This window comes from Geotrypetes seraphini, chromosome 4, assembly GCF_902459505.1.
Source record: "Geotrypetes seraphini chromosome 4, aGeoSer1.1, whole genome shotgun sequence".
Taxonomy (NCBI): Eukaryota; Metazoa; Chordata; class Amphibia; order Gymnophiona; family Dermophiidae; genus Geotrypetes; species Geotrypetes seraphini.
In genome coordinates, this window is record NC_047087.1 from 71,640,555 (window position 1) to 71,667,631 (window position 27,077).

The following is a 27,077-nucleotide window of genomic DNA, read 5'->3' on the forward strand; positions in this document are numbered from 1 at the left end:
TCCCCCAAAGCCAGCCTGTCTCCCCCAGAGCCAGCCTGCCTGCCTCCCCCAAAGTTATCCTGTCTGCCTGCCTACCTCCCCCAGAGCCAGCCTGCCTGCCTCCCCCCAAAGTTATCCAGTCTACCTGCCTACCTCCCCCAGAGCCAGCCTGCCTGCCTACCTCCCCCAGAGCCAGCCTGGCTACCTCCCCCAAAGCCAGCCTGACTGCCTACCTCCCCCACAGCTAGCCTGCCTCGTCCAAAGTCAGCCAGTCTGCCTGCCTACCTCCCCCAAAGCCTGCCTACTACCTACCTCCCCCAAAGCCAGCCTGCCTGCCTACTTCCCCCAAAGCCAGCCTGCCTGCCTGCCTACCTCCCCCAAAGCCAGCCAGCCTGCCTGCCTACCTTCCTCAGAGCCAGCCTGCCTGCCTACCTCCCCCAAAGCCTGCCTGCCTACCATCCAGCCAGGCAGCAATTGGCTGGCCCTGAACGTCCTCTCCGATGTCAGAATTGACGTCGGGAAGAAGGCATCTGGGCGCGATTAGGCAGGAAGGTAAGCAGAGGAGCAGCGGCGGTGGACCGGGGGGGGGGGGGAGGGAGTTTAAACGGGCCGGAAGGGACACTTTTTTTTTTAGTGCGGCAGGGAGGGACAGGAAGCGATCGTCTGTCCCGTTGTCCCCGCGCACAGCTTTGGGACGCTGTCCCTGAAAACGGGACATTTTGGGGTGCTGAAGCTGTGTGTGGGGACAACGGGACAGGGGATCCGAAAACGGGACTGTCCCGTTCAAAACGGTATGGTCACTTTATACTTAGGTGCCTAGATTGGAGCCTATGTAAGGTGCGTACTTATAAGTAGGTGCATTGGAGCTTATTTGTTGCAAGCTGGGAAAAGATTGTGTTTTTCCAGAGTCAATGATTAATGTGACCATACGTCCCGTTTTTAAAGAAAGGGGAGACAGGGAGAAAGAAAGGGGGGGAGAAGACAAAGAAAGGGAGACGGAGAGAAAGAAAGAAAGGGGGATGAGAGAGGAAAAAGTTTGCTCATGGAGGGACGGAGAGAGATGGGGAATGGAATGAGGTTTGGGGGAGAGTAAGCATGCAGGAGGCAGAAAGAAAGATTGGATGCACAGTCAGAAGGAAGTGCAACAAGAGACTCATGAAATCACCAGACAACAAAGGTAGGAATAATGATTTTATTTTCAATTTAGTGATCAAAATGTGTCAGTTTTGAAAATATATATCTGTTGTCTATATTTTGCACTATATTTGTCTATTTTTCTATTGTTACTAAGATGACATTGCATATTTTAAAGTCATCTGCCTTGACATCTTTGAAAAAAAAAAATGACTTGTAAATGATAATTCGCATTTTCTCTGGCTACAGTGTGCTTTGTGGTTTTTTTAAATTTATGGTTACCATTTTGAATTAATAAGATATTGTGTGTACATGAAAATGAATGGAAGAAATGGGGGGCGGTTTTGGGGCGGAGCTAGGGCGGGGATGGGACAGGATTGGGGGCGGGACTGAAAATTAATTGATCACACCTGTAGGACGAATCTGGATCTAGTTGGTAGTATTAATTCTTTCATCCTCTTAATCTATCTCGCACCGTAAGGGCAGGAGGAAATCCAAAGTAGCGTGAACTTGCTGCAATCTGGAAAGTGTCTCTAGTCTCAGGCAGAGCTTGGGTCACACACGCTGCACTGAAGCAGTCGGGGTCTTCCCGCTGCACCAATCGAAGGAGGCACCCTGGGCAGGCGCTGTAGAAACCCAGGAAGTGTATACGGAAGGACGCACGTGTTTACTTCTGTTCTCCTGTTTCGGTAAGAGAGTGCAAGTAGGGTGGCTGCAGTATGGGTGATAATGCAGAGAAAGCACAGGAGCGGTCGTTTTCGTGAGGATTTTCTCCGTTGCGTGCCGGACTTGAAGTCCACATTTTCCATTGCACTGCGATGTGTGGACACGCGTAAAATAGGCGCACCTAAGGTTCTGTAACGTGGCTCTCGTTCTCGCAATAGCGCCCTCTCCTTTCTACTTAGAAGGAAAGTAAAAAGCGTAGGAAAAACATTTTCCCACACTCCGAGTTTCAAGAATTTTTTTGTTTTCAACTCCAAAGTTGGCAAAAGAAATACAGAGAGCACAAATGTAGGATTTTAATGACAAAAACAATAATAGGAATGTCAGTGGCAATCTAAAATTATAAAATATTCACGTCAAGTTAAGAATCCATTGTAGTGCTAAGGTTTTTGAAAGTATACAGACTTTACCCCCTCTTTTACAAGGCAGTGCTAGCGTTTTTATTGCCGGCTGCGCCCATAACAGTTTGGACTATCATAGGAATTCTATGAGCGTCGGAGCTAAAAACGCTAGCGCGGCTTTGTAAAGTTCGGCTGAAGCTGTGTTAAGATTTGTGATTGCCGAGAAATGAAGGGTATAGTACCAGCTGTGACGTCTGGGTGCCAGCATCAAGCCATTTCACAGTGAGAAGGGTGCAGGGGACCATGCAGGCTTTTAGGGGGGGGGGGGGAGAGGTGTATGATTAATGAAAGCTGTATGTGAACATAAGCGCAGGAGTTACCCTAGTTCACATAGTAGACATTGGTGCACAATATATTAAAATCCATGGTAAGTAGGGTATTGGCTATTGTATCCGAATGCAGAAAAGTTTTGTGAGGGTTTTTTTTCTTTTTTTTTTTTTTTTTTTGGGGGGGGGCGACTGCAACCTGAGAAAATTGCAATCACGTTTGAGGCAGTGTAGAAAGCTTAGTTTGCCCTCTGCATTGAAGCATAAAAACTAATAACCATCTCTCAGAGCCACAGTTCTCTTCTTCCTCCTCAAGATCCCTCCCCCCAAATCTAGCAATATCCCTTCTCCTCTGATCCTTCTCCAACTTAAAAATAATTGTCTGGTTTCTAGTGGAAACACCACCTTTAGTCCAAACCCAATGAAAACAAAAAATTCCCTTCTTACCTCCCTCCCAAGGTGTACCTTGAAGAGGCAGGAATGATGTTAGTTTGTTCATACTCCCATCTTAAAAAAAGGTAGCACCTGACTTCATAGTAGCCAGCTCACCCCCAATATTGAGTAAACTCCTTGACAGTGTTCAGGAAGGGTAAATTGCATTGGGTTTAGCACCCCCAATAATTTTGTAAAGTTGGCTTCTATGCCTGATTGCAACACATCCTGGGACCCACTGGGCATGGCCAGTCTGCCAAATAAATCAAGTTTTCCCTTGTCTGGACTGTGTCTTCCCAGACTACTATTGCTACCACATAAAGTAAAATTTCCTTTCACAGACTTGACCCCTGTTTGGTGCATTCTGGAATACACCACATGGGGTCATATGCCTTTAGTTCAAGATACGTTGTAGAGCAGTGGTTCCCAACCCTGTCCTGGAGGACCACCAGGCCAATCGGGCTTTCAGACTAGCCCTAATGAATATGCATATGAGAGATTTGCATATAATGAAAGTGACAGGCATGCAAATCTGCTCCATGCATATTCATTAGGGCTATCCTGAAAACCCGATTGGCCTAGTGGTCCTCCAGGACAGGGTTGTGAACCACTGGTGTAGAGGAAGGAGCAAGTAAGCTTTGCTCTTGCTTCTTTGGGAGTCAGGATATGGGTGCAGCTAGACACCACAAATTTTTTGTCTGGAGAGAGGGAGGTGGAGAGGGTGGAAGTGCCCCTAGACACCAGTGATTTCTAAGTTGGGAGCAGAAGGGTCAGGCCAGCTTGGAGGGAAGGAGTGGAGACCACTAGTCTTAACAGGGATCTGTAGAGCAGGTACTTATGCCCTCTTTTACAAAGGTGCACTAAGCATTTTAGCATGTGTTTAGTGCGCGCTAAATCAATGCGTGCGCTAACCGCTAACACGTCCATAGGATAACATGCACACATTAGCGTTTAGCGTGATAATATTTATCACGCGCTAAAATGCATACCGCACCTTAGTAAAAGAGGGGGTTAGTCCACTCTCCATACCTTTTATAAGGTTCTACAGAGTGGATGTGATGGCTCGAGGACAGCGCTTTTGGGTCCTCAGTTTTTTGGCATGCTCATCTGTCCCTCCCTAGATGTTTGGCACTGCTTTGGTACATCACCTAATGTACGGACTCCTGTGTATATGTAACAGAATGAAAGATTAGGTTCTTACCTGGATAATCTTGTTTCTGTTAATATAACAGGAGTCTATACAGCCCGCCCTGTGCATTCTGCAATTCATCTGCTTTCTGCCTTGGATAACTCTATGGTCCAGTTCTTCTCCTGTCAGTTGAATGAACATGGATGATTAACTTAAAGTACTGAGTTATTGAGCTTTGGAGTTTCTTAAGTGTTAATGCTAGTTGCACACAGCAGGTTGGTTCACTGATACACCTATGTTGGAAGTTCATTCTGATAATTGATCTTTTTTATGAGTTACAGAGCAGAACAGAAATGTATGTTATTTCTGGGGACATTTCCCTGCCCCTCTTTCACTTTTCTTCTGATTGCTTTGGTACAAACTGAAGAGGTAGTTATATTCCACTGGAGAAGGAGGAGCTGAAAGATGTGATTGATACCCTTCTGCAAGTGGTTCGTGAGCATGGATTATTAATGTCCGGACTCCTAAATCTTAACAGAAACAAGATTATCCTGGTAAGAACCTAATCTTTCATTGATGGAGCTATTGAACATCTGCATGAATTTAAACATGTGTTTAACTTTACGTAGTTGCTGTGCCACTGAATATTAACCTCCTCACTTTTTAGGTATTAACCTGTCATTTGAATACCCATACATTGTGCAGCTGCATAAAGCATGCAACTCCCAAGACAGTGATGCCCTCTGAAGGGCCTGCCTACAATTTTGGGTAGCTCTGATTAGAGTAAAAACATTAGGCTTTTCCAGGAAAAATGAGAGAAGTGTGTTTAAATATTTCAAATCTTGTGATTAATACAGGAAATGCCAAAGAAAGGGACAAAGACCATCGAGGGAGATGATCATGTGCCTTTCAAACAAGTCAAGCTGCAAGCAGCATGCCCCCTTCCATTTCTGAACTTTGAGACCCCAGCCAGTCTCTTTTCAAGTCTAATCTTTCCTATCAGCTGTGAAGAATTCTTTCAGGATTACTGGGAAAAGAAACCCCTACTTATCCAGAGAGAAGATTGTACTGTGGCAGCCGTCTACCAGGTCCTCTTCCAGCTGTCGGATCTGAAGGAATTGTGCAGCCAAGGCATTTATTATGGAAGAGATCTCAACATCTGCCGCTGTGTGAATGGGAAGAAAAAAGTCCTAAATAAAGAGGGCAAGGTTAGCTACGGGCAGCTGAAAAGGGATTTTCATCAGAAGAGAGCTACAATACAATTCCACCAACCTCAGAGGTTCAAGGTAAGCTATCACCATAGCCAGAACTCCAAGGACATAATTCTCAGCTCGCCTCAGTGGCATAAGCCACCTCCAAAATTATGGTACCTGTGGAATAGCTAGTAGAGATACTCAAGCTCTACCAGCTGAAGAGGTTCATTGCACCAGCCTCCTTTTAGTGCTTCCTGGGCAGCAGACTTCTTTCACTTGTGGTGCTTGGGCATTCCCAATAGTAGGTTAACACTGCAAGGGGGGGGGGAGAGAACAGCTGAGAAGAAATGTGTACCCTTCCAAAAATGGACTTCTGCTGATGGATTAGCCTCACTGAGGGGTTGATTTTCAGAACACTGGCGCTGTAAAATACCATCAAAAGTGCTGAGAGAAAAACCCTCCAAATGTTCAACACTAATGGTATGCAAATTATATGTATGCTGTTAGATTGAGCATTGAGAAATTAAGGAATATGCCTGGTGCATGCACACAAGAGTAAGTAAAGATCAGTTAAAATGGGGAGCCAGGAGCACAATGCTCGGTGTCAGGTCAAAAGCGCGCCGGGACAAAGGCGCGTCTAAATTACTGTTTTTAGTGCTCCGTTGTGGGGGGTTGTAACCCCCCACATTTTACTGAAAACTTCACTTTTTCCCTGTTTTTAGGGAAAAAGTTCAGTTTACAGTAAAATCTGGAGGGTTACAACCCCCCATAACGCCGGCGCAATGTCTATTAAGTAAACTGGGGGGGTTCCCCAACAAAACCCCCCGTCGGAGCCCCTAAAAACTGTAATTTAGAGCGGTGCGGCGGCGCGCGCTGCGCTCAATTGTCGGCATGCACTTTTGTCTTTCACGCTGTTGTCTATGAACCCAATGCTCAACCAATTCTTCACCCAGCCCGGCACTGTTTCGTCATTGTCTCTAGAGCCAGCATTGGCGTTTGAGCATTGGGGCCTTGGACAGTAAGTGACACAATAGTCTTATTTTCTTCTGTGATCCATACCCTGTATAGTAATTAAAATGGATCTCTCTTTTATGGAATTTCCCACCCCTCACCCCTTGAAATCCCTGATTTATCAGGTAAATTCTGTAAAAATAACCTTTTGGTTCAGGTCCTCATCTTGGAGTAAGTTGTAATTTGTTGTGCCCTTGGTACACAGATGTTTTAGCTTTAGGATGAGGAGTGCCCTCATGTGCTTACCTCTGCTGTTTTCCTTTCTGGTAGGACCAACTGTGGAAGCTGCAGGCACAGCTGGAATGCTTCTTTGGATCCTTGGTTGGCTCTAATGTTTACATCACACCTCCAGCAGCTCAGGGATTGCCTCCTCACTATGATGATGTGGAGGTAAGGCACTGTTTGAGGTTCATCCTTAAATAAGATCTGTAATATTTCTGAATGAGCTTTTTTTAACAAAGTTAAATCTAGTGAGTCCCAAACAACATATACCGTACTTGTGTTCTAGTTAGGAAGCTGTAACAGAAGTGCTATATGGTCTGCCCTAGTATATGTTGTCTGTCAGTGGTTCAGTCTTTCTTTCTCCTGTTGTTCATTTGTCTGATGCATTGAGTATCCCTGCCGCTGACTTGGTTAGGGAATCCTCATACTGCTGTTTGCCACAGTAACTATGTAATACTTCCCGTCCCAATAAAGTGAAATCTGTTTACACAAAAAAAGGGTTGCCATATCCCAGGTACATAAGACAGATTATTCCCCTAGGGACAGGGAAAAATACCCTTCATCCTTTAATGGTATGTTCTATAATTATTTCTACCATTATTAATACACTGGGCTAAACAGAACAGCAGGCGTGGTCTTCTATTTCTTTAGCCCCAGTAATGGAGCGTTTGCTAGAGATCTGCCTGTCTTTGTCTTGTGTCTTTCTGGGAAGGTTTACCTCACAGGCAGCTTCAAGCCCTTTCCGATGCGTCATCATATGCTGCTCTACAGGTCTTCATCCTTCAGCTGGAGGGCCAAAAACACTGGCGTCTCTACAAACCAACAGTCCCACTGGCGCGAGAGTACAATGTGGAATCGGAGAGCTGCATCGGAAAACCCACACATGAATTTATACTAAAGGTATTCTTTATCACCCATCCATTTAAAATTTATGTAATGCACAAAAATTAACAGCATCAGTGCTCCCTCTAAGGAGCGGTGGGTGTGCATAAATTTTTTTTTGTTCATAAGAGCGACAAGTTCTTAAAACCAATAATTTTTGATCCCAATATTAGCAATGCATTCCTGTATATAGAACAAAAAAACATCACACATATTCATTTCAAGATTTTAAGAGACATCTAAAAAGCACATTTTTTTCAAATGGCTCTCCTAAATTGAATAATGGATTGTGGAACCGCAATCTGCATTAATTTGTATTGATTTGTGCTGATTCGTTTTGATTTGGATTTATTTATTTCATATAACAGTTTTAGTGGCTTTGTTTTAGAAATGTTAATTTCTTTGATGCTCTCAAGCTCTGCCAGTGATGGATCTGTGAAATTTGCTGCACCAGGAGTTGTATTAAGACCTGCACTAAAATATGACTATCGGGCCGCTTCAGAGACTTTTCTATCTCTTAAATTTGTTTTATTTTTATTTTTTTATCTTCTTTCATTATTTCTATTTCTTTGATTTTTTTTGATCTTGAAAATGTATTATATGTTGTTATTTATTTTTAGTTTATCAGGTACTTTAGCTAGATTGTGAGCCTTCGGGATAGATAGGGTAGTTTTTCTTAAGCCTAATTTCATTTTAGTTTGATATATTATAAACTACTTAGGTCAGTAAAATGCAGGAGTGGTATATCAAATCTTAAATAAACATAAGCATATGTTAATCTTAAATAAACATAAACATATGATAATTGATTTAGTTTAAATTTTTTTATATAGTTTAATTTTGTTTAGTCAGGTTAGGTCAGGATTTTTATAAGCAACCATGAAAATGTATGAGCAATTGTTCACACACTCCACTTAAAGGGAACATAGGCAGCAATATTTTCTCTTTGGGTTGGTGTCTTCTGACCTTGACTTTGCCTTTGACCACATGAATACGTTGGGAAAAAGGGCTCTTCTTATTCCATAGCAAATTGTAAGACATGACAGTAGCACTTGCTTTCAAGCTTTTAAGCAGTTGGCTCAGGGTCAGTATCTCCAGATGGATCAATTTTGGCCTCTAAATAATTATAGAACATTGTAGAAAAAAAACACAGAAAATAATTTTGTTTCAATTTAGAATTGTGCATATATTATGACATCATGAACCTCACAAATTCTCTTTGTCTTTGCAGCCAGGCGATATCTTATATTTTCCCCGAGGGACCATCCATCAGGCAGACACCCCTGCAGGAGGTCTCCATGCTACTCATCTCACCATCAGCACTTACCAGAATAGGTAGGGACTGGCACTTTGCCAAGAGCTGCATGACTAAACCTGGACTACATATAACAATTCTCATCTGCAGAAAATCCCCCTCTCTTTTGTATATATACTGATCTACAATTTTTACTAACACAAATATTTATTTTTTAAAAATTATAGCCCTTCAGTCTACAATTCATGGTGGGTAACAATAAAATATACATAATTTTAATCAGATAAAACAGACAAAGCCACAAATAAATAACTGATCCCATACAAACCCCAACGATCTTTACGTTCATCCGAATTAAATTTACTATCTGTCCCTTCTTTAAAAATCATCGGAACAAGAAGAGCAGATATATTCACTGTCGCAGGTCCACAATGGTGGAACTCCCTTCCCCAATACATTAGATCAGAACAAGACATTTCAGCTTTTAAAAACCTCTTAAAAACTTATCTGTTTAAGGATGCTTATGATCTTTAAAGATTTTAAACTTATCTATTTTGTTTTAATTAATATCCACAAAGTGTGCCTTGAAATTATTTACCCTACCTTTTGTTTTTCCCTTTTTTCCTGTGCCCTTATTGTAACTTTACCTCCTTTCCTCTTTTTTTCATGTTAGTTATTACTTGAATTTTATTATATTATGTTTAAAGTTGCTTTATTATATTATGTACATCGCCTAGAGAATTTGAAATAGGCGATTCATCAAGAACTAAATAAACTTGAACTTGAAACTTGATAACCATCAGGTTAACCTTTCTTCAAAGTGGGTATATTCTGTACATTAAGTCAAGCTTTCTCAGTGCAATCCTCGAGGCACACCAAGTCCGATCAGGTTTTCTGGATATCTACAATGAATATGCATGAGAGAGGTTTGTATGCACTTCCTCCATGGTATGTAAGTCTGTCTCTTGCATATTCATTGTGGATTTCCTGAAAACCTAATGGAACTTGGTATGCCCCAAGAAATGGATTGAGAAGCTGTGCAGTAAGTTATGTTAAATCCAGGGGAAATGCTTGTCCAAATAAATGGACTTTCAGTTAAGAACATAAGAATAGCCCTACTGGGTCAGACCAATGGTCCATCTAGCCCAGTAGCCCGTTCTCACAGTGGCCAATCCAGGTCACTAGTACCTGGCCAAAACCCAAGGAGTAACAACATTCCATGCTACCGATCCAGGGCAAGCAGAGGCTTTCCCCATGTTTTAATAATAGACTAAGGTTTGGACAAATTCCTGGAGGAAAAATCCATTCTTAAAACCATCTACGCTATCTGCTTCAAAGCACGTTTTAGTGCAATGTGTCTAGTATTCCGGAAGGCAAGTTAGGGTCTCTAGCATTCAGGACTACTAGACACATCTACAAGAAAGATGATTATTGAGGTACCTAATCTTTCTTTGTTGTTTTCAAAGCAAAGTTCTGTGTGTTGGGCAAATGTTTGCCATACACAACAGAACTAACATTTGAAAAGCTTTCCATGCAATTAATAGAGCATTTATCTAGTTGTAACATCCAAAATCATGTGTGTCTTTTAAGTACACCCAAGCTATTAAAATATGATTTCTTTAGCACCAGTAGAGGTTAATCTTCACAAATGGGTATATATCCAATCATGACCAGCAGGTGGAGACTGAAAACAAAACTGTGGAATAGTATATAATATATTCCCTTCTCTATTCTCATCAGTCTTCTTTCAGTCTCCAGCAGGTGTTGAGTGATCTGTACCCATCTCCCTTGGTAGGGCTGTTGGAATTTGTTTAGGGGGTTTCTAGTCCCTGTTTTTGACCGGACAGAGTTTGGGCGGGTCCTGTTTGGGGGTCCGTCTGACCTCGGGGTTGTCAAACCCGGCGGGTCTCGAGCGGGGTCCCTCCCCCCACTTCCTCCACCTCCCCACATTTTTTTAGAGGAGTCTCAGCAATAATCCTTGCCCCCTAAATCAAGCAAGGCATATTGTTTTGAGAGCCTGTAGAGTCTGTTTAAAAAAAAAAAAAAAATAAATCCTGAGGTAGTGCTGGTCTGCAGGGTTGCTTCCCTGTCAGTTTACTGTATTTTACTGTATTTTTGCACTAACCGGCACTTTTTCTCCTAGCCAGGTCGCTTATGGAGCAATTGTGCCCTTCTCCGGGTTAATGTGACACAATTTGGTCCAGCTGCGAGGCACTCGCGGCCGGCCTGAACTCGGCGGTTTGGGCCGGTGTAGTCATGGAGCTCTGTCAGCAGGGGTTGCAGGCATCCAGAGCTCCTCGGCCTTAGTGCCTCGTGAGCCGGCTGAAGGCAGTGAGGCAGCCCGGTCTGCTCTCACTACCTCCGGAGGGATTCCCCAAACCGCCGGCTTGCCTGCTCTAGCGTCTGGGACAGTTTAGGTTTCCTAGCCGCTACAGGCCCTGGAGGGGTTATTTTTGGCGGGATCTTCGCCATTTTGACAGACAGTTCTCTCAATTTTGTCTGCAACCTAAGGTGACCTTCCCCTTGTATTGCAAACACAGGGGCAGGTTTTAGCAGGGACCTCTGGAGATTTTTTGCCCCTAATTTAATTTCTTTGTGCAGACAATTGGGGGTCCAACGTGCACCTGGGGGGTGGTTTCCCTCCGCGCCCCCTGTGGCTTTGCCTCCCTCTTTTCATTTGGCGTCCTCTCTTCCTCCTTCCTCATCCAAGCACTCGCGGGGAGCTTGGATTGCGAATTGGTGGTTGGAGGAGCGTGTTGGCGTGGATGAGGACCTGGCCGCTTTGGCGGGTTTCCAGGATCCCCTAGAGGGGACGGTCGCTGGCAACGGGACGTCAGGTTTCCCGTCTTCCGGCGCAGATGCATCCATGGTGCGCTTTTTATTCAGAGGGATGCGCTTTTAGACCTGATTTAGCAGGTCTCGGTGCTGCATTTTTGAAGTTACGCCACCGTAGACCCCGTGTATGGGGGCCCCTCTGCTTCAGGGGGTTGGTCCTGTTTCCCGCTCTTTTCCTGTGCATCAGGATTTTCGGGATTTTGTGCTGGCGCAGTGGACCACGTCGGGGCACCGTTTCGGTTGGTGCACACCTTGGCTCATGGGTATCCCATCCCGGAAGGGGATAGGGCTACCTTAATTTCGCCAGTCGTAGACGCGGTGGTCTCAGCGCTTGCTAAGCGGCATACCATGCCTGTTACGGGCGGTTGTGCCCTTAGGGTCTCTGAGGAACGTATGTTAGAGACACTTCTTAAGTATAATTTTGATGTCTCCAAAGAAGCTCATAGTGGTAGTCATTGGGGATTCCCTGCTGAGGGGCACCGAGGGACCAGTTTGCAGACCAGATATGCAATCAAGAGAGGTTTGCTGTCTGCCAGGAGCCAGGATCCGAGATGTAACCTGCCTAGACAGACTTATCAAGCCCCATGACCACTTCCCCATGCTTCTCATCCACATTGGAACGAACGACACTGCCAGGAACACCATGGAGAACATATCTGTAGACTTTGGAGCCCTGGGTGAGAAGCTGAGGAGGATGGAAGCGCAGGTGGTCTTCTCCTCGATCCTCCCAGTGAGAGGCAAGGGGAGAGCCAGGGAAGATCGTATCCAGAGGACAAACGACTGGCTGCACGGATGGTGCAGGGAGATGAACTTCGGATTCCTGAACCATGGAGAGGCGCTGCAAGGACTACAGGGACCTGATGGACTTCACCTGACCAGAAGGGGAAAGAACATCTTTGGACACCGACTAGCCCGCCTACTTCATAGGGCTTTAAACTAGGTAAGTTGGGGGAGGGTACCCACTCACGTGCTGGCGCATGTAACCAACTTGGCGAGGTAAGTTGCCAATCCATTTCTGAGTCTGAGGTAAGTACACGCTGCATTTCCGAGTCAGAGGTAAGTACACACATTGCAAACAGTATTATAGGAGTCCAATTAGCTCAAGCAGGAATATCTACACAGGGACATAGCAAACATAAGGTATGGAGGGCTATGTACGTTAATGCCCACAGTTTGGGCAATAAGATTCTGGAATTAGAGATGGAAATGAGGAACGCCGACCTAGATGTAGTGGCGATATCCGAGACTTGGTTCACGGACTCCCATGGGTGGGATATGGCTATACCAGGATACAACTTACTTCGGCGTGACAGAGAGGGCAAAACGGGAGGAGGGGTAGCACTATACACTAAAGAGGACATCAAAGTTACCAAAATCGCAGATGTCAAGTACACCGGGGAATCCCTCTGGGTGAATTTGGCTAGGGGGAAGGACAAATGCCTGTTTCTTGGTGTAGTATACAGACCTCCAAGACAACAGGAGGACATGGATGTAGAATTAGTCGAAGACATTGAGAATATCACTTTGCGTGGATACACAGTATTTTTAGGAGACTTCAATATGCCTGATGTGGATTGGAACAATCTTTCCGCTATGACCAGCGGCAGCAGGAAGCTATTAACCTCCATAAAGGGAACGAGACTCAGACAAATGGTATTAGAGCCCACTAGGGATCAGGCGATACTAGACCTAATACTCACCAACGGAGAAAGTGTCACAGAGGTCTCGGTAGGCGATACGTTGGCCTCCAGTGACCACAACATCATATGGTTCAACCTCAGGAAAGGTTTCACTAAGTCAAGCACATCAACCAAGGTCCTCAACTTTAAGGGCACTGCAAAACCATGCCGAAACAGATAATGTAGTAATGTGGTCAACTCTGAAATCAACCTTACACAAAGCAACCAACCTCTACGTTAAATCAGTAAGTAAACGGCGAGGAAACAGTAGACCACAGTGGTTCTCTGCGGAGTTCTCAGACCTCATAAAAAAGAAGAAAAGAGCGTTCATCATCTACAAACAATCAGGGAAGCGAGAATCCAAGGAAGACTGGCCAAGTCAAAAGTGGTCAAAACGGCAGTCAGGGAGGCCAAACTCCGAATGGAGGAGAACCATGCGAAAAACATCAAGAAGGGTGATAAATCCTTCTTCCAGTATATTAGTGACAGAAAAAGAAACACAGATGGGATAGTACGCCTTAGGAAACCCGACGGGAACTATGTAGAATCGGACTCCGACAAAGCCAAACTTTTAAATGAATATTTCTGCTCGGTCTTCACTTGCGAGGCGCCGGGATCCGGCCCTCAGCTGCTGACGAGGGAAAACTCGGAAGACCCGTTTTGAAATTTCGAGTTTACGCCCAGCAGTGTCTATGAGGAGCTATCAAGACTCAAGGTGAACAAAGCTATGGGACCGGACAAACTACACCCCAAGGTGCTCAGGGAGTTGAGTGACGTCCTGGCGGAACCGTTATCCACGCTCTTCAATCTTTCCCTAAGTACAGGAAGAGTCCCGTTGGATTGGAAAATGGCTAACGTCATTCCACTCCACAAAAGGGATGCAGGATGGAGGCTGAGAATTATAGACCGGTGAGTCTTACATCGATAGTGAGTAAACGTATGGAAACCCTAATCAAATGCCAATTGGATATGATCCTGAACGAGGAGAATCTACGAGATCCCCATCAACATGGTTTTATGAAGGGAAGGTCCTGCCAATCAAATCTGATCAACTTCTTTGACTGGGTAACAAGAAAGCTGGATATAGGGGAGTCCCTGGACGTCATGTACTTGGACTTCAGCAAAGCGTTTGATAGCGTCCCACACTGCAGGTTATTGAGCAAGATGGGTTCGATGGGACTGGGTGAAACATTAACCGCATGGGTTAGGGACTGGCTTAGAAGTAGACTTCAGAGGATAGTGGTAAACGGTACCCTCTCCGATACGACGGAGGTGATCAGCGGAGTGCCGCAGGGCTCGGTCTTGGGCCCGATCCTATTTAACATCTTCGAAAGAGACTTGGCTGAGGGGCTTCGAGGTAAAATTACATTATTCGCCGATGACGCCAAACTATGCAACATGGTAGGCAAACGCACAACAGATGAAAGCACAGTGCCCGACAAAAGCTCAATGCCCGACAGTATGACGCAGGACCTGCTCCTGCTGGAGCATTGGTCAAAGACTTGGCAACTAAGTTTCAATGACAAAAAATGCAAGGTCATGCATCTTGGTGGCAAAAATCCATGCAGGACTTACACCCTAAATGGTGCGATCCTAGCAAGGACTGTAGCAGAACGTGACTTGGGGGTGATCATTAGTGAAGACATGAAGACTGCCAATCAAGTGGAGAAAGCTTCATCCAGGGCTATACAAATCATGGGCTGTATCCGTAGAAGTTTTGTCAGCCGTAAGCCCGAGGTCATAATGCCGTTGTACAGATCCATGGTGAGACCCCATCTGGAATACTGTGTACAATTCTGGAGGCCGCATTATCAAAAAGATGTGCGGAGAGTTGAGTCGGTTCAGCAAATGGCCACCAGGATGGTCTCAGGACTCAAGGATCTCCCGTATGAGGAACGACTGGGTAAGTTGCAGCTGTACTCACTCGAGGAACACAGAGAGAGGGGAGACATGACCCACGGCAACAAACATAGAAACATAGAAGATGACGGCAGAAAAGGGCTACAGCCCATCAAGTCTGCCCACTCTGCTTACCCACCCTCTGTCTATGCCCTAATGACCCAATTTCCTTATCTTGACCCTCGTAGGGATCCCACATGGGTATCCCATTTATTCTTAAAGTCTGGCATCCGTTGAAAATCAGGGGTGGGAAATTTCATGGCGACACCAGAAAATATTTCTTCACCGAAAGGGTGGTTGATCGCTGGAATAATCTTCCACAACAGGTAATTGAGGCAAGCAGCGTGCCAGATTTTAAGAAAAGATGGGATCGGCATGTGGGATCTCTTCATGGAGGTAGTTAGGGGGTGGGCCATTAGTTTGGGCAGACTAGATGGGCTATGGCCCTTTTCTGCTGTCATGTTCTATGTTTGGGGGTCCAGGCGACTATTTGTGTGGGGCTGGTGGCTCGCACCATGTTTTGGTGGTCTGAGCGTGTCCTGGATCGTGAGTCTGATGACTGGTCCTTAGTGGATCAGGAGGTGGTGACGATTGAGATGACTGCCTCGTTCCTCTCAGATGCTCTTTGTGACTTGGTGCGGCTAAGTCTGGGGCTTTTGGTGACCACGCGCTGTACCTTGTGGCTTCGTGCTTGGTCGGTGGTCGCCGCATCCAAAACTGAACTTCCCAAAATTTCCCTTTCGGGGGTTGTTTTTGTTTGGAGAGGACTTACATATGGTGGTTCAGACTCTGCTGGACTCTAAAGTGCCCCGTCTGCCTGAGGACCATGCCCGCCTGGCATCTCAGGGTGGCACTGCCCGGGGTCATCTGCGGGAATTTCACAAGTTTCGCCCGGAGCGTGGGGTTGCTTCTTTCCAGGCTTCCAGTTTTTCCCCGGGGTCGGTTGGCTCAGCGCATGCAGTCCTTTCAGGGGGCCCGTCGGGGGGGCTGGGAGTTCCCCCCCCCAGTTCCCCTGCTGCCCGTCCTGCACGATGGCTCTTTGCCGATGCCCCCTTTGGTTCCCATGGGCGCCTGGCTGCGCAACTTGTTTCCCAAGTGGGCTGAGATCACGTCCGATCGGTGGGTCCTGGTGGTGGTGCGGGACGGTTATGCTCTGGAATTTTGCCCGCTCTCTGCTGGATCATATCTAGCCTCTCCGAGTCAGGTGGCATGGGAGACGCTAGCCTTTCACCATACCCTTCAGCGCTTGCTAGATCTCAAAGCGGTTGTCCAGTGTCCCCTCAGGAGTGTGGCACTGGCAGGTACGCCATTTCCTTTGTGGGGCCCTATAAGGAGGGGACCTTTCGGCCCATCCTCGGTTTAAACCGGGGTCAACAGGGCTCTCAGAATTCCCTTTTTTTTGCATGGACACACTGCAGTCTGTCCTTCTGGCGGTTTAGCCGGGGGAGTTCCTGACTTCTCTCGCTCTGGTGGAGGCCTCCTTGCCTGGTTCCATTCGGGCCTCTCATCAGCTCTTTCTTTGCTTTGTGATATTGGGTCAGCCCTTTCAGTTCTGTGTGCTTCCCTTGGACCTGGCCACGACTCCCCGGACGTTCAGCAAGGTGATGGTGGTCGTCGCGGCAGCATTGCAGTCGGAGGGCATTCTGATGCACCTCTACTGGGATGACTGGTTGATTTGGGTGAAGTCGTTACAGGAGAACACCCGGGTTACGGCTCGGGTGGTTGAGTTTCTCCGGTCGCTGGGCTGGGTAGTCAAGCTTTCAAAAGAACTGGTTGTCCCCATCTCAGTGCCTGGAATATCTAGGGGTCCTGTTCAACACCTCCTTGGGGAAGGTCTTCCTTCCGGAGGCCCGGGTAAGCAAATTGCAATCTCAGATTCACCTGCTTATGGCGTCCTGGTGTCCTCAGGCGCAGGATTTCCTCCAAGTCTTGGGGTTGATGGCAGCCTCCCTCGATGTAGTGAGGTGGGTCCATATGCGTCCTCTTCATTATGCTCTTTTTTGGAGGTGGTTGCCTCAGAAGCACAGTCTGGATCACCCTGTTCCGCTTCCGGGCTTAGCTCGGGGCAGTCTTCGTTGGTGGCTACAGACCCCCCATTTTGTACAAGGGGTGAGTCTGGATTAGTCGCAGTGGACGGTGCTGCTCACGGTTGCCAGTCTTCTCGGTTGGGGAGCTCAGTGTCTAGGTCACTCAGCTCAGGGCACCTGGTCCATGGAGGAGGCTTATTGGTCTATCAATGTCTTGGAGACCAGAGCCATCCGTCTGGCGTTGATAGCCTTCCAGTCCTTTCTGATGGGCAAGTCAGTCAGGGTTCTGTCAGACAATGCCACGGTGGTGGCCTATGTCAATCATCAGGGGAGCACCAGGAGCACTTTGGTGGCACAGGAGGTGACTCTGCTCATGGTCTAGGCGGAGTTGCATCTTCCAGAAATATCAGCATTTCACATAGCCGGAGTGGAGACTGTTCAAGCGGACTTCCTAAGTCGTCACGTGCTAGATCCCAGAGAGTGGTGTCTAAGCCAGGTGGTTTTTCAGTTGATAGTGCAGTCTTGAAGTCAGCTCCTCATGGATCTAATGCCCACAAGTGTCGACGCCAAAACGCTTCTTCAGTCATCGCAGAGACGGTCAGGCCGAGGACTTGGATGCTCTGGTTCAACCATGGCCAACGTAGGGGCTGTTGTATGTGTTCCCTCCGTGGCCATTAGTGGGCAGAGTTCTCCGCATAATTTGCTATCTGGGTCTTGTGGTTCTGGTGGCTCCGGATTGGCCATGATGGCCATGGTACGCGGATCTGGTGAGACATCTGGTCCTCTTCCTCTGCCTTTCTCGGACTACCTTCTAACTCAGGGTCCCATTCCAAGGTTCGATCCGAGTCCCTTTTGTTTTACAGCTTGGCTCTTGAAAGGGGTCGCCTAGGTAAGAATGGATATTCAGATAAGGTGATCTCAACTCTCTTGGGGTCCCGGAGTTTTCTACCTCTTGGTCTTATGTGAGGGTTTGGCATCTATTTGAGGAGTGGTGTGATGCGCGTGGGGTGGTCTCTTCCCTGCCTAACATCTTAGAATTTTTGCAGGATGGCTTGGATAGGGGACTTGCTTGGTCTTCTCTCTGGGTTCAGCTTGTGGCTTTGTCAGCCTTTTGAAGGTTAGTGAAAGGTCAGCGTTTGACAGCCATTCCTGATGTGATTCGCTTCTTGCGGGCGGCCAAGTTGATCAGGCCTCCCGTGCTGCCCTCTGTTCCATCTTAGGATCTGAATCTGTTTCTGTCAGTTCTAGTGAACCCTCCTTTTGAACCGTTGGGCGACTGCTCTTTGAAGGACTTTACTCCCAAAGCGGTTTTCTTGGTGGCTATTACTTCAGCTAGACATGTTTCTCAGCTGAAGGCTTTCTCTTGTAGGGCTCCCTTCTTGGAGTTTTCTAGGGAGCAGGTTGTCTTGAGGCCTGTTTCTTCTTTTCTATCAAAAGTAGTTTCTCCTTTTCATGTCAATCAATCTGTAGTCCTCCTGGTGTTGGATAGTCAGGAGGGTTCTTCTGAGCAATGACAGCTGCGCAAGTTGGATGTCAGTCGGGTCCTTCGCTCTTATGTGCAGAGGACCCATGAGATCAGGAAATCAGATCATCTCCTTGTCCTTCTAGCGGATCCTCGTAAGGGGGATGATGCTTCTAAGGCTACTATTGCGCGCTGGATCAAGGAGAATATTGTTCCGCTTATCTTCTGAAGCAGAAGCCTGTTTCGGAATTTCTCAAGGCTCATTCCACTAGGGGCTTCTTGGGCTGAATCTTCTCTAGTGCCTCCAGTGGATATTTGCAAGGTTGCAGTCTGGTCTTCTCTGCATTCCTTTGTCAGACACTACCGTATAGATGTTCAAGTGTGTCGGGACCCAGTATTCAGTGAACGTGTTCTGGTGTCGGCCCTTCGGGGGTCCCATCCTTGATGGGTATTGCTTTGGTACATCCCATCCGTAAGGAACTATACCAGTCTCAAGCGGTACAGGAGGATAAATTAGGTTCTTACCTGCTAATTTCCTTTCTGTTAGCTTGTAGACCCCCCCTATCTGTATAGTTTCCCACCCTAACTTTGTGCGGTGATTGCGGGTTTTTGCTCGCGTGCAGATTTTGAATTTTTCTGTGGGTTCTAGTATTTTTCTAGGGCCTTGGAGAAGTAAGAACAGTGGCTATGGCTCAGCTGGCTTAGCTGGTGAGCTGTGGGGATGTTTTCTATACCAGGTTTATGTTCTACACATGTTCCAACAGTGGTTTATAAGTATTTGTTGTTTTCTTCACTCCTGTTCAGAGTGTGTTATAATGTTTTCTGTTAAGAATTTTCCTAGGTTCTGCTTGGCTATTCGGCAGACTGGATTAGAATAGGTCAGTGGTAGGCAAACTCATTAGTCAAAAGAGCCAAAATCAACAGTACAATTAAGATATTTTTTGAGAACCATACCCCGTGCCCGCTTGTGCTACGACGGCTACGTCAATCCAACTGACACCCTGCTCATCCGCACGTAGTCAAAATCAATTTGTGGCAGAGCCTAGAGAATGACACAGGGAAAAAAAATTGTCTCCGTCCCGTCAGCTCGGTCCCCGTCCCCGCAAACCACCTGGCCTAGAACGTCCTATCCGACATCAGAATTGACGTTGGGTGGTGAGAGTTGGTTGGTCCCACAGGGAAGGGAAGCAGGGAGAGCTCAGAACTCAGCGCCGGCCTGTTCCCCAATGGCGGTGGCTTAGGGGAGGACAGTGAGAAGGGAAGGGAAGTAGGTTGGGCACTCCTGCTGTAGACAAGCCGCGTGCCGCACTCAAGTGGCTAAAGAGCCGCAGTTTGCCGACCACTGGTATAGGGGATGCTGTACAGTACTGATATACAAGTTTGATCTCAGCCTCCACCTGAGGCAGTGAGGAATATAACCCATCCGTAAGGAACTATACCGATCTACAAGCTAACAGAAAGGAAATTAGCAGGTAAGAACCTAATTTATCTTTTTCAGGAAGAGAGATTGAATAGACTACTGCTGGTGCAATGGGTCTTTTTCTTTTCTTTTTTTATCTTTATTATTTAAATGGAGTTCTTTTCATAACTTTGATTGAATTATATTGTTAACCGCTTTGATCCTTTTTTGGCTAGTTAAGCAGTATATAAAGATTTTTAATAAACATAAACATAGCTGACTCTGTTGCTTTCCAATTATAAGTTCAGTAACTGTTCTGCTTGCTTTGCAGTTCTTGGGGAGATTTCCTCTTGGATGTGATTCCTGGGCTTGTCTTTGATGCGATGAAAGACATTTTGGATCTGCGCAGAGGGATGCCAAGACAACTGCTTATGGTAAACAACGACCTTATCCCCCTAATTCTCTGACCGGGTAGCCATATTTAAGCAGCATTTGCACGAATGAATGTACAGAAGACCTATGAGTAAGGGTATACCTATGCACGTTATTGGCAGCAAATTCCCTAAGTACTATTGGCCTGGGTGAATTCAAGGAGAGTGTTCACATGGACAGAGCATGGGAGGGACATGGATGGTGCTGTCACTTATATGTGCCACTAACAGAATACTGTAAGTTACACGCACCATTGCCATATTTAGATGTCCTCAGTAACAGCCAAGTGCTTAAATGTAAGGTTTAAGCCAAGTGCTTAAATGTAACCGATGCCAGGTTGCACTAGTATTCTATAGCAGAATCTGGGCACCCAAATGCCATTATAGAATAGGCTATTAATGATCAGCATCAGAACACTTAAATAAAGGTGCCCATTTATAGAATTGTCCCCTATTTGAATCTTTATACATTTGTGATTATAAGTTTACATACCCCTGGCAGAATTTTTCTAAGACTCAGTGTTGAGGTCTGGAGTCTGATGGCCACTCCAGAACCTTCACTTTTTCTGCTACAGCCACTGAAATTTGAACCTTAGCCTTATGTTTTGGATCATTCTCATGTTAGAAAGTCCAAGTGCATACCATGGGCATCTTCCTGTCTGATAAAATGCAAATTCTGCTCCAGTATTTTCTGATAAAATGCTTCATTCATCCTGCCATCAATTTTGGCTAAATTCCCTGTGCTGCTATAGCTCCCCCCCTACCCCCACACACACACAACCAAGAGAAAACTAGCAGAGATCCACCTCTGTGCTTCACAGAAAGGACTGTGTGCTTCTCTTCATTTGCTTTGTTGACTCCTCTCCAAATATAACATTTATGGTTGTGCCCATAAAATTCAATGTTGGTCTCATTATTCCAAATTATTTTGTTCAATAGTTTTGGGGCTTCTCTGGGTGCTGTTTGGCATATTGCATATGGTCTGTTTTGTGGCATTGGTGAAGCATTGGCTTTTTTCTGGCAACTCTACCATGTAGCCCGTTTATGTTCAAGTTTCAGGTTTATTCAAAGTTTTCTACCTTGCCCATCACATAATTGTCTGAGCAGCTTAAATATAATTACTAGATAGAAAAAGTTAGACGTTGAAGGAAAAAAAAGAATAGTTGTGACAAGAGGAGGGAAGGGAGAAATATAAATTACAATTTTCAGTAGGATAGTGAGGACAGAAAGGTCAGTATTAGGGGAGGGGAGGAAGTACAACTGCAGTGCTTTTACAAACCCCTTCCTGGGAGAAGAAAAAATAATTAATGATATTTCTGGGGGAGGGAGAGCAATTAATGACACATTAAACACATTAATTCTGGGGAGGGGGAGCAATTAATAACACATTAAACACAACTGTAGCAATACTAGTCTGAGAAAACACATAATTAAAAAAGAGAGGTTTTAAGGTCTGTTTTGAACCTAAGAGGTCTGTGAACGGGAGTGGGATGGCAAGGCATTCCATAGGGTGGGGGCCTACAACAGAGAAAATTGTTTTCCGGGTATAGAAACATGACAGATAAAGGCCAAATGGCTCATCCAGTCTGCCCATCCACAGCATCCACTATCTCCTCCTCTCCCTATTGGCTAAAGCTCTTATCATTTGCATATCCCTTTCCTATAGGCTAAGGCTCTTTACACCTACATTGTGATGTCATAGAACTTTATGGTTATGGAGACATAGAAACATGATGGCAGATAAAGGCCAAATGGCTCATCCAGTCTGCCCATCCGCAGTAACCATTATCTCTTCCTCTCTCTAAGAGATCCCAAGGGACTATCCAAGGCTTTCTAAAAAACAGAGAGTCTCTGTCTTCACTACCTCTACTGGGAGACTGTTCCACGCATCTACCACCCTTTCTGTAAAATGACGGTAGATAAAGACCTCGATGGTCCATCCACTCTGTAAACACATGTAAACACATGCATTACAATTTTATGATTAAATTGTCTTTTTTGTCTTTGTTATTTCTGGGCCATAGACCTTAGAAGTCTACAGGGTACTGTCCTTATGTTCCAATTATTGGAATTGCCATTGAAGCTCACTCCAGCCTATCCAAACCATCGCCTTTGCTGGATTCAGATTAGTATGTGTGTAATCTGATCAAAGAGGTCTTGAAAACCCAACTGGTTTTGGGGTCACCGGGGCATGTGCAGGAAGCCCTGCCTTAGCAGGATTTGATTGGAAAGAGAAAAACACTCTAAAAATTAAGAACACCATAGAGGAATGGGAGAAATATGGCATGTCAGCAGCTGTCTCTGAATATGTTTCTGAGAGGCAAAGCTCAAGTCCTGGAAATACTGTATATAAGCCCATCTGAATATATATAAAAACCTGAGATAACATTTTTCCCCTAAAAAATGGGGTGGGGAGGATGGTTTACATTCAAGAAATCCTTCCTTCCCTCCCCTCCTCCATGGCATCTGGCATTCTTGCTGTTTCCTCCATTCCCTGAGGTGTCCTGCCGTGGACAGTTCTGTCTTCAACCCACCCCTCAACTGGAAGTTCCCAATCACTCACACCCACTGTAAAGAAAAATAAACCCTCTTGGACCCAACAAAGAACCCTCCCCGGGGGGAAAGAATAGTTAAGAGATTTGATTGGACGGAACATAGACTACAGGGAGGCTGATAAGGGGTCGGATGTGCCAGAAAAAGAAGAAAGTATGTTGTGCGGATTTTAAACACTAGAAGGATGAATTTATATGTTCTGTGAGTAATTAGCTGAAACAACCACACCACTTTGCTTCAGAGAAGTCTGTATTTCATTAGAAGTTGCTTATTGTTTGCGGGTTTTTCTTTGTATCCTTACAAAGTTTTCTGGCAGTTGAGTGGAAATGTTTCTTAGTCTACTTGACCGTGACTTGGTATTAACAGAACCCATAATTTTCCACTTCTTGATCAGAGTTTGAACAGCACTGATTATCATTTTCAAATCTTTGGATATCTTTTTATATCCTTTTCCTAATTTATGAAGTTGAACTATTGCTTACAGATCCTTTGACAGTTCTTTTGCTTTCCCCATGCTTCAGTAACCAGCAAAGTTAGTGCAGCCCTGGATGAAATGCCAAGGGTTTCTCAAAAGCTAAAAAACTCATTGACTATGTATACACAGACACTAATTGCAATCAAGCAAGACACAAATGTGGATATGCACCCCTTCATTGCCATCTCAATCTGTATGTGTCAGCTTGAGTGTTTATTATGATCAGGGCAATATGTGTGAGTTCAGTTTTCATTATGATTACTAAAGGACACACACAATTCTGTGATGATAAATAGCTTTACCTGACCAACATTCCTAAATTAAAGAATGGCGTTTTGCAAGATCACTCATATTTTCCAAAATGGTACACATCTTTCTAATTCTGCCAGGGGTATGTATGTAAACTTATGATCACAACTATAGGTTTTCCAGATTTAGGCATAGAGCCCAAATGAGTGTATAAATTAACTACCGTATTTCCCTGCATATAGGCCGCCCCACTGCATAGGCTGCAGAAAAGGGTGGCCTATGTTTAAAAAAACAGAAGATAAGCTGCCCCATGGAATTAGCCGCAGCTTATCGTCCTGTACCTCCCCTGCCTTTTACATTCATCCCCCCACCCATTGTACCTTTTTAGGAAGCTCCCTTGCTGGCACATGGCTCAGGTATCCAACGGTGCAGGGCAGCCGTGATCTCTTCGGCATCCAGCCTGCCCCCGCACCGCCTGCTGAATGGCCGACGTCAGCTCTCGCGGGACTCACAAGACTCGTGTGACTCGCGAGAACTGACCTCAGCCACTCGTCAAGCGGTGCGGGGGCAGGCCGGATGTCGAAGAGATTGCGGCTGCCCTGCACCGCTGGAGACCCAAGCCATGCACCAGCGAGGGGGCTTCCTAAAAAGGTACCGGGATGGTGGAGGGGGATGATTTAAAAGTTTTATATAGGCCACACCATATAACTAGGCTGCGCCCCATACACAGGTTTGTAAAACCCATGTATAGGCCACGGCCTGTATATGGGGAAATACGGTCTTCAGTGCTATCAGCCAATTACTGTTTTGGCTATTTACATAGATTTGCCATTGGGGGCTATTCTAGATCGCTATATGCTCATAACATCTCACATTTAGCCCAAAAGAGGGTGTGGCCATGGGAGGGATATGGGCAGGTCAGAGACATGAACTCGTGATATATTTCAATTCTTATGTTTTTTTTGGCATCCTATCCCTTTCCTGTTGATTTCATTCCTCTATAGAGCCACCCAGGGGAAGGGGGAGGGAGGGAAGTGGGATGTTTGCTTATATATGTTGATAGTTGATGTTTGGTTTAAAAATTTTGCGCTTTCATTTACCTGTAAGGATTTCATGTACCTTTACTGTATTGAGCTCAATAAAAATCATTTGAACATAGAATTACTGGGGTTTCTAATTTGTGCATCAGGATTTATACCAGGTTTCAGCTTGCGCCCAAAGTTGGAAGTGAAAATTCACTCTAGGCACTATTCTACAAAGGGAACTCAGCCTGGAGCACCTATTCTAGAACAGTGCTTAGTAAAGAATGACACGGGGAAAAAATCTGTCCCCGTCACTACCCCGTCACCGGACTACCGTCCCCTTCACCGCCCCGACCCCGTCCCTGCCGTCCCTTTCACTGCCCCGTCCCCGCACCATCCACCCTTCCCTCTCGCCACCTCACCGCCCTTCAGCGGCCTGAGAATCTCCCTCCCCCTTACCTTCACGGCACGTTAGTAAAGAATTGAAACTTAAGGGAGGGAAGGCATGCAGTCACCTCCATCCCTACCCAACTACGGCCAAATCTACCTCCCTCTCCCTTAACTTCACGGTGCTTTCGTAAAAAATTTACTGAAGCCGGTAAAACCTGCCTGCAGTCGCGTGTGTGTGGGTGGAAACTTCTCCTCTGACGCAATTTCCGGTTGAGGAGAAGCTTCCGCCCACATACACGCGACTGCAAGTAGGCAGGCTTTGCCGGCTTCAGTAAGTTTTTTTTTACAAAACTGCCTTGAAGGTAAGAGGGAGGGAGATAGATTTGGCTGTAGGGAGGGAGGGGGCCATGCGCGATCGGTGACCGCGTGCCTTCCCTCCCTTAATTGCGGGGACAAGACCATTCACCGCTCCATGTCCGCGTAACCGCAGTGAGCACTTTTCCCCCCCATCGTTTCGGCGGGTTACCCGCGGCTAGCTGGGTAACTGCCACCGTGTCATTCTCTAGTGCTTAATATGGATTTTTCCCAGTGCCTAAATGTGAGCACCATTTATAGAATTTCCCCCTATGTGTCTGATGTAGCACTTTCCCACATATATCAAGGTTCATGTTTTGGTATTCCCTGGACATAAGCAGGTGGATACAGGGGAATCATCCCAGAGATTAAGTGGCCTTCTGCGGAGTCTAGCAGACAGACTGGAAGGTAGAAAGGAGCTGCAGTCATCGTGCATGAAGAAGGACTTCATTATGAACAGGCTACCGCCTTTCCTGGGCAGTGACCACAGCTTACTTGTACCAGGTAAAATGAAAGCATATAAATATAGATTGCAGGCAGATGGAAAGTGGTACAATTTTCTTGGGAAAACAGCCAGGGAGTTGGAGTCACCAGTCCAGAAACAGTGGCAATGGAGGATGGGTGGAAGGAGTAAATACAGCTTTAGTGGTAGCAATAACGGAGCCAAACTTGGGGTTTATGTTTGTTTATTAAAATTTTTGACTGCACTTCGGTTTAACAACAGCACGGTTTACAAATAATAAAAAGAGAAAGGAATGCCATTAAAACATAGAAAAACAAAAAGAAGAAAAATCCCAAAATTAAAATTAATTAAAGTTTAAATAGTTGCCAATGTTTTCAAGGACATGCTAGAACAAAAAGATGAGTCTTAACCATTGATCTGAATTTTACATAAGAAAGTTCAGAGCGAATCACAAGTGGAAGAGAATTCCAAATGAACCGGAGGCAAAGTCAATTGATGAGCAGATGCCAAACGCAAATTATGAGTAGGCCTGTAAGGAATTAATAATTTTCCCAAATAGTCAGGTTGACCAGATTGTAGCGTTTAAAGGCAAGTGTCAAAGCCTTGTGGATGATGAAATTTAACAGATAGCCAGTGGTACTCTTTTTTAAAAAGGAGAGATATGGTCTTCACAAGTTATAGACTTTATCTGCTGTCTTGACATGATCTATTAGATTAGCTCTAGAGAAAGGAGAATGTATTGAGATATCCAAGTTTTTACTTTCATTGTTTTCAATGGAAGTAAAATCCAGATGTCTCGATCTGTTCTCTTTTTTCTAGAGCCATATGGTAACCCTAAGAGGAAATCTTACATTGGTACCATGTTGTAAGGTGGATAATACTGTAACTGTGCTTTAGCTAAATACATGTATACGTTCTCTTTGTAGGTGGGAAGGTACCGCAGTTAGAGAGTAAAATCAAGTTACAGTTCAAGGACTATGCTTTAATTACTTTGGAACCGGATCAAGTCAGTTCTGTAAGTAGGGTATCTCGGATGGGGGGTGGGACAGATAGAGATGTAAGAGAGAAAAGAAACAAATAGAAGATAGAAGGAACAGAAAGTGCAAAGGACCAATATTTGTTCCATCCATTTGAAAACCCTGGCTGTAATGTGTTTTTCCAATGTTAACCCAGGGGAAGGTTCTCAAAGTCCAGTGTGGCATGGAGGAGTAG

At 45.5% G+C, this 27,077-nt stretch overlaps 1 protein-coding gene across 7 annotated transcripts in view; it reads left to right on the forward strand.

The window, feature by feature from the left end:
• Positions 1-1,589: 1,589 nt before the first annotated feature.
• Positions 1,590-27,077, forward strand: part of RIOX2 (ribosomal oxygenase 2) — a 36,905-nt gene continuing 11,417 nt past the window's right edge. For 2 of the 7 annotated variants that reach the window (XM_033943596.1, XM_033943598.1), the window contains exons 1-8: positions 1,809-1,965; positions 4,922-5,350; positions 6,539-6,658; positions 7,262-7,390; positions 8,604-8,707; positions 20,260-20,362; positions 25,741-25,906; positions 26,792-26,880. In XM_033943596.1, the coding sequence (XP_033799487.1) occupies positions 1,843-1,965; positions 4,922-5,350; positions 6,539-6,658; positions 7,262-7,390; positions 8,604-8,707; positions 20,260-20,362; positions 25,741-25,906; positions 26,792-26,880 (1,263 nt within the window). In that variant the 5' untranslated portion in view covers positions 1,809-1,842. The other 5 variants (XR_004539347.1, XM_033943601.1, XM_033943599.1 and 2 more) reach the window with 4 other exon arrangements.